Here is a 14983-nt window from a genome sequence, read left to right as displayed (position 1 = left end):
GTAAGCATTGGTAAAATTGGTAATTGGTAACTTTCGAAAAGTATTCACTTTTAGAAAACTGAGCAACTACTAAATATAAAGATATTACAACAGTCTCAAATCAGACAAATTTAGGCAGGTAAATTAAGTGTATTAAATTAAGCGATTTAATCCCACGCTTTTTAATTTAAATACGGCTGTTTTTGAGACTACAGGTCACGTGATCACTTTTTCTCTTGTCATTTTGAAGAAAATGATTTTTCGTGTGTTGTTTGACATAATTGTCTTGTTTTTTGTTGTTTATGAAGCGATTTTGGTGTAGTTTCGCATACGACTATGTAACAAAATCAAGTTATGGCATTTTTGTTCAGGTAACGTAACTAGGGCCCTGCTTTTCTTGTTTTCTTGACGTTCTGGTGTACGGAAGTTCGATTCGAATCCGCCATTGCGTTTGAAAGGCGAACCCGACCGCCGGCAGTTGGTTGGCCAACGTGATGGAAGATGCCATTGAAGAGTACCAGTCGTCGTTAGAAGATTTAACGTTCAACTCTAAGCCTCACATCAACAACCTCACCATTTTAGCAGATGAAAGCAAGCAATATGCCGAGCAAATTGTCAAGCTGGTTGAGGCTCAATTGTCCAAGGTTCAATTAAGTATTCATTATTTGTTAAAGATCGCTAATTTCACGTTACATAGGTACCGTTTTAACTTATAAAATGATGACTGACGACTATACACAATATCCCTCATTATAGCCCATTTTTGTGCAAATAAATTTTACCCTATTTTTTTAAAAAAAAGTCTATTTTATTAAAACTATTGTATCTTTAGTTAAGGTAAATAAAATTTTTGTGTTTTGTTTTGTGTCAATATCGAAAAAGTACAATTTTTCGTTGCACATGGAGTTGATTCTTTATGCTGGAAAGGAAATGTCTGTATCTCCAAAGAAAGGAGTCGTCTAAAATTTGTTTTTATAGCAGAAGGTCTTGTACAGTTACATACACACAGACCACAAAATTGCTGCATTACAAATGACAGCTGGCCAAAGCTGTGTCAGAAACCATCACTTGACATAAAAACAACTTTCAAAACTTTTTTAAGAATGGAAGACAATATAAAGTAGGCAGGCAGCATTCTAGATTATCCAGGTGTACGGGTCAATTCAATCTACAGGCTTTGTGACTTGCAAATATGTGGAAATAAATGCTAAAAATGCATTACTGTTTTTGCTTGATATTGTGATTGCGCAATTGTGTCTTTTACTGTTGTGTTGCGTTTTATTGTGAATGAGGAATCAATTGTTTACACATGGACATTTTTTCTTTGCTGGCAATTTTGATGCCGGCATTGAAAGTTTACTGGTTACATTCACTGAGCAGGCCTCGTTCAAGCTTCCAATCATGTATCTTTTGGATTCCATAATCAAGAATGTCGGAGAAAACTACAAACCAATGTTTGCGAAAAACATCGTCCACACATTCAAGATTTCATTTGAGTCTGTAAGTGCAGTGGATTCTTTGAAAAAGTGCTTGAAAAACAAAAAAATAAAAGTTGTACTCAATTGCAGAGTGATGACAAAAGCAAAATGGCTCTTTACAAGCTCCGTACAACTTGGGATGATCATTTTCCACTTAAACGACTTTATGAGCTTGATGTTAAAATCCGCACCCTCGATCCCAATTGGCCGATTAAACCATTGCCTACCAGTCTACAAGATGGACATGCCGCAACCAATATTCATGTAAATCCGAAGTTTCTGAAAAAGGTAAATTGGTCTTGTTAATTCCGAAATGTTAAGACCATGAAGCTTACTTTGTATAATGCTTTTGTATTTACAAAAAATCACTTGATTAATGGCCTATAATGCTCACAGTTCTAGTTTTATGGCATATTAAAGTTTATGTGGAGACCAATTATTTGTTAAACAATGTACTACAGTATGGAGTAGTATGGTATGTGTTTAACCAGAATTTGCTGTTGAAGAAAAGTTCTAGTTTGAATTGTTAAACTGTATGTAATTTATTCAGGGTGGTGAGGCCCAAGCAAAAAAGCCAGCTACCATAGAATCTCGGCAAAGTGCGCCCATTCTGTCAAGGCAAAGCCAATCCAGTGGTACTTCAAAAAACCAGGTAAACACACCCACATTTATATATATTTGTATTTTTGGCACTAATAGCCTCCAAACTTACTAAAATCGGTTGTTTGTTTTTGACAGACCCCTGCCACAGATGTGGACAAAATAAAACAGCAGCTTGTTCAGCAACAAAAAGAGCTGCTTGAGCTCCAACAACGAAAACTGATGTTGGAATTGGAACAGACTAAGCAACAGCTAGAGGCCAAACAAAAGGAGCTGCATACAAATGTATCAAAGAAACCAGTAAGTATCTATGGCTATAGTGGTGCGCTCTGTCAAAATGTGAAAAACAATTAAAGCTAGAGCAACAATAAAACAATTCTTTCTTGCAGACCAGTGCTGTGCCTCAAAAGGACCCTCGTGCTAGAGTGATTCCGAAAAGTATGTTTTACCTAAATGCCGTTTATTGTATATTCTCATGGATTCGTTATAACTATTTGATTTGTTGTGTAGGTAATCTAAAAGTCACCGTGCAAAATAACAAACCTGTATCAATGGTAAGTAACATGAACTACAATGACCTTAAAAGCCCACACTACTTGAAATTCGAATTTTACCAAACTGATAGCCACAATGACAAACATTCGCAATTTTGTTGTACAATGTTTTTGTGTACATTGCTGGTTTATATAAATGCTGTCATTTTTGTCGTACCTATGATGCTGTTTCTCTGTTTTTTACTGTACTTTCACGCCTTCTTTGTTTGTATTTCGATTTTTTAACTGTTGGGTTTGTCAATGTGGCTATAGGGTGGTCAAAATTGATTGCTCAATTAGTGTGAAACTTTTAAAACATTTTTGAAAGTTCAGCATGTAAAAAAGAAAGTAAATTGACAATAACAACATAGTTTATTTGTGTTACTGCAACCAAAGGTTTATAAAGCGGTAATCTCAAATTTGAAGTACAAACCAAAACAATAACTTACAAGTAATGTATCGACCATAAAAAACATTGTTTTGAGTCAATTTAACAGCTTTGAAACTTCTATGGGTTAAAGTTAAGCATATTATAGCAAATTCTATTTTTTGCACATTTGAATAAAAATGCTTGAATACTTCGAGGGATTCTTAGTTTCATGGCTAATTCTTTGACCCATAATAAATCTAAGCCAATTTGCAAATGTTTAATTTTGTATTGAGCCCTGCTGGTTTAATTGCAATGGAAAAAAATGTGGTTCCAATGTAACTTTAATAAATCTAAATTATAAACAAATCTTTGCATCTAAAACTAAGGTCTTAGATGTATTATTAAACCAATGGATAAAATTCTTAATCAAATTGACAGTGAACACTAGGCATGCAGTTGTTTACACATTACATGTTAATTAGAACTAGCACGTTTTAAATTTATCCCCCTAACTTGACTATAAGTTTGTTTGTCTTTTGCGATACCACTTTATGTTTTTAAAGCCCAACAGCTCAGGACCGAAAGTTTCAAAAGACCCAAGGGTAAAATCTGCTGGCCTTCAACAAAAGGTTGGTATTAAATTTACAAAAACTTTAGCCGTTTAGTGTATAGTTTTGCCTAGGCATTATCTGCTAAACGAGTATTTGTGTTTTTCGTTTGCTTAACTGTATATTAGATTTTGCATGTAGTTTGTTATTTGCTAGTGTAGTTCTTGAAGTATGTGTTGCTAAAAAAGCATTTTTTTTTACTTTTTAGCCAGCAAAACCGGATGCCACTGTACAGCCAAAGCCAAATGGAAAGAAGGGAGGCACTGGCAAAGACACTTCACCACCTGTGAGGATCGCACCAATTTTGAAAAAGGTCAAAAAGCCATCAATTTCACCAAACAAGGCTAAAGCAACAGTTAAACCGTCCAAAAGTCCACAGGGGAAGAATCTGCTAAAAAACAAGAATTTTAAAAAGAAAACGCAGGTACATTAAACAAAAAAATATTTGTTGGACATTTCTATAATGCTGTTGCAGGGATGTTTAAGTAGAAATTATGCATTTTATGCAAATGTATATATCGCATTAGCCAAAGCAGTGCTTGGTAAAAAAAATGGTAACTTTTTTTGAATTGATTATTATTCAACTTATAAATCATTAAGCCAATACATGATAAGCTGCAGACAGTGCGCATTGTTACGACCTATGGGGTCTCATCAGTGCAGCTGGTGATGAGAGGTCGGTCAAATTGGCTAGTGTAGCTATCCAACTGCTCTTCAGTTTATTGAGAGCAGCAATATGAAAATCCATGACTTATCAACCTGCTCTATACCACAACTGGGCATTAATCGTTATCATTAACAGTGTGCACTGTCTGCAGATTTTTAAACCTGTTTCTTTAACTTAAAAATGTTTTTGTTTTTCACCTCAGAACACTGACATGCCAGTCAGCCCTGTGAGTGACCAGGATCGAAGAGTAAAGCGGAACTACCGAAACAAAACTCGTTCTCCATCACCACCACCACCTAAGATGGCAAGAAATCATTCACCAGTGCCGTGAGTACTTTGTCCACTTCCCAAACCCCAAGTTAACATGTTTCATGGTTTAGTAAACTCTGTTACATTTTTGCTAATAGGTCTCCATCCCGTTCAATTTCTCCTGACAGCAATGTAGTAAGAAATGCAAGAAGGAAAGAGAAACCAAATCGTCGAGAGCGTGAATTGTTTCACAACGATGTTCCAGGGTAAGCGTCAGTTTTGTTGTTATTTGTAACATGGACTGAGCAAATTTTAATAGGTCCTTCTGATTTTGCCATATTTTTGCAAACAGAATTTGATAATGGCTTCAAATACAGAAGTTAAAATATTTCTCTTGCACAATAAGAACTGAGGATGCCGTTATATCAACAAAATGATTTTATACATTACATTGCGTGACGCAAAACACAAACAGATTTCAGTGTACTGAAAGCTTCAGTTTAGTATGTATATTTTCTGCAACTGGAATTGTCTGTAATAGGTGCACATAGGTTCAGGACGATTTCTGTATCAGCACAGTTTTTACATTACAAGTATGTTTGACAAAATCTTGTTTCTTGATATTAGATCAAGTGATGGTTCACTGTCCCCTGCATTTTCCCCTGAACCTGACACAGATGAAGCTCAAATGAATGCTTCCAGTTCAGACACCAGAATTCCTGCAAAAAGAAACAGGCCACATGAAGGTATTGTTACACATAGCATGCTTGCTGTGTTGATTTTAATGTAACCTTTTTTAATAGCCATCCAAAGGAGAAAAAGTGTTGATCCGAATGTTGAAATACCTCAAGAACTAACTCTTAGTCATCAGAATGAGATTTTACGTCAGGTATTTTCACTATATGAATTAGCGTTAAATCATATTCAAAGGTTATGCTCTGTGCTTGATTTGACTTGTGTTTGTTGTTTAAAATGGATTAAAAAAGTGTTTATGGTAACTTTCGTTAATTTTTCTGGTGAACTGATTAGGTGCCTAAAATTATACAACCGTCATCGCTCTTGTGTAGGCTGATGTCCAGCTTAGGAATGGACAACTTACTCATGAGCAACATCAAGAACTGCTTAAACAACTTCATCAGCTGTTTGAACTACAGCGAGTCAGAAAAGCACAAGGAGCCCCAGGTAAGCTGTATTGCTACTTTTACTTTTTTTACAATTTCTGGTTTCTTTGGAACACTGAATACGGATCTGTTCATAAGTTTAATGGTGAAAATAACGGCCCAAATAAACGTAAAAAGCGACATGCTTTATTGTTCAAACGTTTCGGCAAATGCTCATGTCATCATCAGTGATATGAAGACCACATCAATTGCACCTGTTCATATACACTTTAGTCGCATAAAGGAATGATAAAAAAGGTATAAAAACGATAGATAAAAAGGTGCGCAGAAGCGAGGTGTAAGCCACCTCTTTTTTCATACTTTTGCCACCCTGTTCACACAATTCAGGTATATAGGAACATCAATTTGAACACCAAAACTCAAATAATGTAGGCTACCGTTTGGGTTCAAAAATGACTCATTAAAATTGAGTCATCCACAAATACCCGTCTATGTTAAGTTTTATCCAATTGCCCATTAAGCCATAGCCTACACTTTTGTCTGTAGCATTATCACCGATGGTTAACAAGCGCCAGCATCGTCAAATGAGGAGAAGCCCATCTCCAACCGATCCAAGATTAAGACGACAACCTCAGTTGCAAGAGAGAATTCATAACGAAATGCCACCACACTTTTCTAATAGAGGTCCCCGATTTGACATGCCAATGGAGTCAGAGTTACGACCCCATCATAAAGCAGAGAGGAACTTTTATGGTTCATTCCGCAATGATGGCCGTCCTCCAATGAAGCGAATCCCACGTAGGCCATTTAATAAAAACGATGATAAAATACCCCCAGATAAGAGGAGACGCCGCTCTCCACCCAGGGGTGGGAGAACTTTGCTACGAGATCCCCGCCCTCCAATGCCACACAACCCAACGTTCCCACAAATGCATGATCGTATAGAAAATATTAACCAGAACCAGCGAAGGTCCTTATCGCCGCCTCAAGCCATGCACCTTTCGCCCCCGAGATTTATGAAAAAGCAAGCGGACAACTCAAGACACAAAGGCAGAAGTTTAAGGAGATATGCTCACCCTGATGAAAAAATGGAAAAGCAACATGAATTTGTCAAAGACAATTTGCAAATTCCTGATGAAGGGGCTGGTAACCTCAGTGATGCAGATTCTTTGAACAAACATGGCCCAGAAGAGCCAGAAGACTATATTATAGCCAATATGCCTAAAATTGAGGAAAAGCAAGGTCCAGAGGAGCCAGAGGATTATATTATCGCTAACATTCCCGAAAAAGAAAAGACCCCTCCGTGCGAAGAGCCTGAAGATTACATTATTGCTAACATGCCTCCAGGCGCCGAGGCTTACCATAAGCATTCCATGGGGCTGAAAAAGAAAAGTGAATCCAAAAAAGCCTACCTAGACCACATGAAAAAGTTAAAGAAGTCAATGTACATGAAAGAGCTTAATGCTAAAAAGAGAGAGCAATCCTTAACAAGCGAAGGGAGTGCTACTGAAGAAAGTACTTCAGAAATAGCACAAGGCAGTGATACTGATCAGGGGACTTCGAAAAAGTCCGAGGAGGCCCTTAAGTCTCCACCTCTTCCACTAAAGAAGCGGCGATATGTAAGTGTCGATTCTGAAAGAGAAAGCAAAATGGATACCTCAGAAGTCAGTGACAGTTCAGCTGTTGAAACGGAAAAAGCAAAACCTGAGGGCAACAAGGAAGACAAAGTAGGACCTGAATCAGAAACACACATAGATGAGCCAAAGGAAATGCCGGCAAACCAAGTCGTCACCCCGGAGGACCACGCCAAAGAAACTGATAATAGACCAAATGCCACAAGTATATCACAAGCTGAAAACAGTGACAATATGCAGACAGAGCCAACTCCAGATAACATTGACTCTGAAAAAAATGATAAAAGGAATATTTCCCCAGTTGTGGAACCTACAAACGACCACGACAAACCAGAATCTCCAAAGATGTTGGATGATATCAGACAGAAACTGGATGAAAACCCTTTGGTTTATGTCATTGATGATGAAGAAGAAGGAGGTCCACCTACTGAACCATTCAGAGGTCGCTTTGATCATCATGGGCGACGCGATAGGCCTCTACTTCCACGACCAGGGCATCGCAGACCAAGGTATGGACTTTTATTGTGTTCAGAAAAATTGCTTGAGTATACATAAGTTTTGTTGTGAGTGGGTGGCAACCTTTTAATCGTCCCTTATGTCAAAACAACAATGGCTTTGTGCGCTAATGTTTTGGAGTCTGATAGTGGCATGTGAGCTAATTTCAACAGTAATCAACACACGTATTAATATGGACTGGGCTGGCAAAACAAGCATTAAATCAAAAATACTTTAATATGAATTTATAAATTAATACTGAAATTACAATTATATACTTGATCTGCCAGGGCTTGTTACATTTTTTCACCATTTTAGGGAGTTCAATAATGAAGAGGATCGAATCCAAAGAATGCTGGAAGATGAAAAAAAGAACTTGGAGTGGGAAAATTCTCTTCATCATCAGTTGGAAATGGAAGAGAGAATCAGTCAAGAAAGAAGGTAATCTTCATTTGTACTCGATCCCTTGAAAAGACATTGTTTTTTGAGCAGAGGTGTTTTGTATTACGAACCCATATAGGTAAATGGTATTATTCTCTTTTTTTGAAGTTTAGTGGGCTATCGTAAACATGCTTGATCAAACTGCAAAAAATTTGACATGAGAAATTTACAAAAATAACTATGTTCTGCAGACGAGGTATGTTTCCTCGGTACCAGAGAGGAAGAGGTCGAGGTGGTCCTCCTCCTCCACGCAGAGAAAGATGGGATTCTCCCGATCATGAGATGAATGGTCCTCCACCATTTGACATATCGCATGGGAAAATACCGGGTCGCAACCCACCGCGATCTAGAATGCCACCAGACTCGCATCATCGCCCGCCACTCTTGAGAGACCCACGTAGGAGGGTAAGATTTTATTTATTGCATTTCCTCCTGCTTCAAAAATACTTAAGATTTTTCATCTCTTTTTTGTGTTGGAATTGGGGTTTAAAATGGGTCGTTTTCAAAATGGTAAATCACTTTTTTACACAATAAATCGTACTTTAAAAAAGTATGGAGCCAATACATATATAAGTGAGCTACAGAGAGTACACACTGTTTCGACCTGTTAAGTCTTAATCAGTGCAGCTGGTGACAAGTTATGTGTCTTCAGTTTTGTGATTTTCTCTATTTGTTTGTAGGAACCTCGCTTTCCCCACTTCAGAGCAATCTCACCGCCACCTCCTCCACCTGACTTTATGTCAGACCCACGGCGGCCAATGTCACCACCAGGGCGACGCATGCCACTACCTCGACGTCCAGTTGACATGCACGATGACAGAATGCCAGGGTGGGATAGACCAAGAGGTGAGCGTTTTGACATTCCCACTAACTACTGTTTCAAAGTTGATTTTGGACTGGGCCATTTTATCTGTGGTCTTGTCTGTTTGTTGTATTTTAATATTAGACAGAAAAGTAAAATATTGTGGTCATCATATGCTTCAACCTATGAGGTCTCATCAGTGTAGCGGGTGACAAGAGATGGGCTTAGTTGGAATACCCTTGGATGGCTACACTAGCCAATAAGACCTCTTGTCACCAGTTGCTTCTTTGTCACCAGAAGATCATATAGAGTCAAAACATTGTGCACTGTCTGCAGCTTGTCATTAATTGACTTGATGGTCGTAATAACATACATGTTATTGTGAGATTATAGTATCCCGTAGATGTTTTATTTTGCTCTAAATTTATTATGGTTATGACTGTTGTTTTGTATCTTAGAAGACAGATATCCTCCACATGACATGCCACGTCCAGTTGGTGAAGACAGACGACCACCACCAATTTCTGAGGTAAATAAAGTAGACTTTAATATTATAGCTATTAAACCACTGTGTAACAGAACTTCACTGTAACTGCATCTAGAGCAAAATAGTCATCTTAAATCAGCTATCTGCAACCATAATAATGTTTCGTTCTTGTCTATACTTTCATTAACACTAGGATTATGATGCAGTTGACTTAGTTGAGTAGAGATTAAGATTTTAATAGTGCATAGCTTGCTCTATCAATCCATATCTATTGCCAATGCCAGCCAAAATAAGATTACTTTGAAACTAAAGTGTTGAAACCTAGACTAAGACAAGTATAGTGTATCTTAGTGTATAGTGTAAAAAGTGTAAAAAAAAACTTTTTTATAGTGTAAAAAAAACATATATTGCTTTTTGTGCAAGGTATAAATCAGCAGTAGTTGATTTGATTTGAAATTGACCAAGTATTACTGTTCTTTGCATTTTAGCCACCTTTTGAACCACCAGCTCAGCCCCCTGCTATGATGAAACAAGTGAATGTTAACAAACTTCTGAGTGATTTGTTGAACATGGGGATTTTGCCTGGAGCGAGTAAAAAGCCTGAGGCGAAATCGAATAGCCCAGTCCCATCTAAATCAGTGGATGTACCCCAAACCTCACAAGCAATGCCATCACCTCAAATGCAAACCCAGAATCTGATCACTGAGGTATTGTTCACTGTTAAATGCTGTTTAATTTGTTACTGTGTACATGAGATACAGTAAATATATATAGCAAGGTTTGGGGTAGTGACAACAACCTATTTTGTTTGTGAGCAAGTGGATTGGCTCACATTTAAATAATTTTATTCTAAACATAAAATACTGAATTAGCTGTTGCAATGTTTGGACAAGGGCAATACCATGTTAAGCAGCACTTTTTGGACAATACAAAATTATTATTTCCAACTCAAAACCAAGATTACTCTGGTACATCACATATATACCAGTTATTTTAGCGTTTTGTTTTGTTAAGTACTAAATCCCAAACTATACCTATTTTTGTTACGGTAACGTTTTGGTTCATTGTATAAAAAAGTTATATAATTTACACTGACAATGAAAGAAAAATGTTTGTGTTTGTTTATCCATTCTAAAGCAACTAGGACAGATAAAAGCATGCACAATTTTGTTCTTATCAAATCGCCGAAAACTGTTTAGTTTCAGAGCTAGTGCTTTCAGTTTTCAATCTGTAATTTTTTTCAGCCTGCTGTGATTGACAAAATGCCGGTAGTGGAACAAGTTTCAAAACCAGAACTTAGAGAAGAGCGAAATCGATCTGTTTCTCCGCTAGATGAAGAAATGCTAAACATTGACCCTGATGCCAATCTTCCTGAAGTTACGTTCACTTCAAATCTGAAAACGTAAGTCTATTTAATTATGTAGTTTTGTTTGTGAGTAACAGATGCTGAATAAAACTTAATTTTTGTCTTTGCAGAGTTTAAAGCACAAATTGCTTTTCCACTTTAGCCAAAATAATAGGATTTTGTTTAACACCTTAATAGGATTCAATAAACAGACAAAGTCACTCATTGTAACACTAAAAACTTTTTAACTAAAACTTAAAATTGCAGTGTTTACCAAAAAAAAAACAATTGTTTACCAAAACAATTGTTGGTCTTTAGTAACAAGTTTGTGTTTTCAACTTAAATATAATTCAGCAGTACAACATTTTAATTTGCAGTTTATCCTAACAATAAAAGTGATGCTATTCACTCAATAAAAATGTGTAAATGTATTTCATTCATGCATTACAGGCGCCATGATGAGATAGTGAAGCGGTTGTACACAGGAATACAATGCTCAGCTTGTGGTCTGCGATTTACCACACGACAGACTGACATATATGCTGAGCATCTGGATTGGCATTATCGGATAAATCGAAAAGACAAAGAGGGCGGGGCTCAAGTTCACAGAGAAATTTATCCATCTGCTGGGGTGAGTGTGTACTTTCTTAGTTTTGCTACCTTATGTGCTTTACTGTATGAAACTATACATGACAGACTTGTTGCTGAAGCCGATTAAGTTTAGTGTGGCCAAAACAAACAGCTAGAGAGGTGTACATGCACTTTTGTTTTAAACCTCATTTTCAAGTCTCTGTACAATGTACAATCAAAAAGTCAATCATTGACTTTGACTGGTGCTAGCTTATTAAATGAGTAAGCAGACAGATAAAAAAAACTGTAATTTGTACTTCTAGTACAATTACTGAAAACTAGTAATGCAATAGTAGCAACTATATCAAAAAATACTTAATATTAAGTCATAATTCACTTAGCATGTTAACTGTGGCACATGTTTAGGAACTGCCTACATCTGATATAAAATTTTCTGAACTAAAATTTAGGTTCTTTATGTGTTTGATAGTTTGTTTGACTTCTATAGTTAATTGTGTTGAATAATGGTTGAAGTCTTCACTTTCCTTTGTTAACCCTAGGACTGGATTTGCCATGAAGAAGTTGAGGATCCAGTAGAACGTGACAAAAATACTTTCTTTGAGGGCGAAGAAGCTGAAAATGAGCAAGAAGAATTGACTGTTCCGCTAACTGGAAAACCTGGAGAGGATGTAAGTAGTTATGATAAATAATAAACAACATATTGGTAAAGTACTGATTGTCAAAACATGATACTATAGACCAGGGGTCTCAAACACGCGGCCCGCGGGCCGCATGCGGCCCTCCCAAGGGTTTTTGTGCGGCCCGCGAAGTAACATTTAACTTAGGCGGCATACCCTGTCAGACCAGTGAATTTGCATGATACAACCATTCTCTATTGGTGGTATATGCAACGTTCTTACAGAATGATTAAACGAGCCCATTTTTTAATCAGCTATTGTGATTGTTGCATCATACTTAACACATTTTTGCGTCATTGTAGGCCATTGTTTCCACACAAAGCAATATAGCACAGTTCACTCTTTCACTTTGCTACACTGTAAATCGGTTTGTTATTTATTACAAAATTGTTTTTTAAAGTAACTAATGGCATAAATGAACATTTTACTTTTTAATCTTGCATTTTTTTCTATATCGATAGTGCGGCCCTCGACGTACTTAAAAGTTTGTTTTTGGCCCGTAAAGTAGTTTGAGTTTGAGACCCCTGCTATAGATGGACAATGCTAATATTTTTGTTTAGTATTATAAACTAATAAACAAAACACAAGCACTTTGGTGATAAACAATGATCTAGCACAATTTATAAACTTTGTAGTATATTATAAAATCACGAGTCTCCAGAGACTCAGTGCGAGAGATGGAGACAACAACAGTTGCATGTAACAACATACTGAAAAATTATGATACTTATTATTTAGAAATATATATGTATACATAAAAAACGGTGGATAACTTTAAACTTGTCAAAGTTTTCAGTCTGCTAGCACAATTTAGTGACAAATCTGTTAGCCAAAATTGTGTGTAAAATTCCTGTGTTAAATTAAAACAAAATAGTGTCGGTAGAGAGGTAAAATCTAAACATCAATTTAACTGAAAGCATTTTAACATGGTGTGTTTGTTTCTTACTTTCACAGTGTTGCAAAGTGTGTAAAGAAGCATTTGAAACTGTTTACAATGAAGCTGAAGACGAATGGCAATTTACAAACTGTGTGAAAGTGGGTGAAGATAATTTCCATCCAAGCTGCTACGAAGATTATTACGATGGACCCCCAGTTCAGGTTGGTTTACTGGCACATTTCTACTTCTTTCTTCACTTTTGTCCCCATGTAGTTGTTGGGCCATTATGAACCAATTTCCTCTGTGGTTTATGTCCAGTTGTAGCATCTAACAGCATTTATGAGGCATGACTCCCAACAGACTGGAGTCTGGTTAGATTGCTGCGTTAGACAAAACGGCATATGTCTTGTCACCATCTGCATTTATGAGACCTTATAGGCAAAAACAGTGTTCATTTTCAATGCCTACATGATTTCAACTTATTAGGCACAACTAAAACGCATTTCAAAAGTTGAACACTACAGAGATTAATGTAAAAAATCGTATATGTTGTCATAATCTCAACTTAATAACGTGGTCCCTCATTGTGTACATGTGATAATTCATGGACATGTCAAATCAATGATGAGATGTGTGCATTTCCTATGGGCTATTAAACTGTAGTGTGAAGAATTAACCTACAGGACTGTCTATAATTGTCTGGGATTTTTCGGCAAAATACTGTCCAAAAAATTTGCTTTTTATTCCTGACCAAGAAGTTTAACCTCACCAATAAACTCTGTTTCATAAAATGTGTTTAAGACTCCAATGAAAGCAGCAACCTTGTTTCAACCCGCTTCGGAATCTGAAGACATTCCTGGGGTAGAAGTAAAGAAACAGATTTCAGTGGAAAACTCTGACCTGGAGACAACCGAACCTGAACCCCAGCAAAACCTTGTCACTGTGAAGATGAAACCAACCGATCCACCTATAATGGATAGTGTTAGTGAAGACGTTGCCATAGATGTAGCAGAATTGACCCAAGGTATATAAAAGTTATGCGATGTGTTAACAAGTTTTTGTGGAATATTGTTCATGTTTATTTTTTGTGCAGATGAAGTTCCCAATAGCGAAGATCATGCAGATACACAAAATCATTCCGACAATCAAAATGAGCAGCATAGTCAAATTGACAATCAAGGTAACTGATTCGGCACTTTTAGTTTTTACTGAATGCCATTATGAAAACTTGGTAACAGTTAATCCTGATAAACATTACATTTTTTCATTCCTGTTTTTTTCTGGTGAGCTTTGAAACTTGTAAGCTACGTGTAAACTTGTATTTGATGTCCATCTTTTTGCATTTAAGCATGTAGTGACACAAACACACACGAAAAACACGTACTAGGTGGTGAAAGGCTACAGCTTTGTCTTTAAACCACTTATGCCACCTTGACATGTAACCTTTAAAACGCTTATATTCAGACGAAACATCGAATACAGAAGTTCCTGTTTCTGTTGGTGAAACTCCTGTGCTGGACTCCAATCAACTGTCCAATACTGCATACAACGTTACAAACGACGAACCCACTGTGCAAACTGACAAAACTCCCACCGATGTCGTTAACGTATCTAACCTTCTTACGTCAGTGGTTGATGACATCACAGAACCAGTGACGTCAATTGGTAGCGACGTCACTAGGCCTGTTACGTCGAAGGATAACGCCGATCCTGATTCTGTGACGTCGATGAATGATGACGACATAAGTAAACCTGCGACGTCATTAAATAGTAACGTCACCAAAACTGCCGACCAGTAGACTGCCAGACTGCTATGCAATAATGTGCATGGTTAAGTTACTGGTGGAGTGAACCGTTTTCTCGTTCGATTTTGAGTGCTTTTGGTGAACTTGTCTTTATTTGCGCAACTATGTTATTAATTTGTTCTTTTCTTTGCCTGAAGTGGAAGGTTTCAGTTAATATTGTTTTTGGAAATAAATTTTGCCTGTTACGGATGGCATTGGACACATTTGTACTGCTTTGTGATAAA

The 14983-nt window shown here is 37.0% G+C and overlaps 1 protein-coding gene across 1 annotated transcript; it reads left to right on the top strand.

Moving 5' to 3' along the window:
- Positions 1-320: 320 nt before the first annotated feature.
- LOC145239473 (uncharacterized) lies at positions 321-14958 on the top strand. The gene is made up of 27 exons (XM_080102797.1): positions 321-623; positions 1360-1479; positions 1548-1745; positions 2008-2109; positions 2196-2357; positions 2447-2495; positions 2568-2611; positions 3524-3589; positions 3777-3992; positions 4438-4562; positions 4643-4750; positions 5112-5230; positions 5288-5373; positions 5552-5666; positions 6152-7748; positions 8053-8175; positions 8367-8580; positions 8856-9021; positions 9436-9506; positions 9953-10171; positions 10709-10866; positions 11260-11440; positions 11940-12068; positions 13032-13175; positions 13756-13978; positions 14048-14134; positions 14419-14958. Exons 1-27 carry the CDS (start codon positions 474-476, stop codon positions 14751-14753), a joined length of 5307 nt encoding a protein of 1768 aa, XP_079958923.1. The 5' UTR covers positions 321-473; the 3' UTR covers positions 14754-14958.
- Positions 14959-14983: the final 25 nt, after the last annotated feature.

Source organism: Phallusia mammillata, chromosome 7, assembly GCF_965637545.1.
Source record: "Phallusia mammillata chromosome 7, kaPhaMamm4.hap1.1, whole genome shotgun sequence".
In the NCBI taxonomy this organism is placed as follows: Eukaryota; Metazoa; Chordata; class Ascidiacea; order Phlebobranchia; family Ascidiidae; genus Phallusia; species Phallusia mammillata.
Note: the sequence above shows the minus strand (reverse complement) of the source record. Positions and strands in the feature narration are given on the sequence as shown.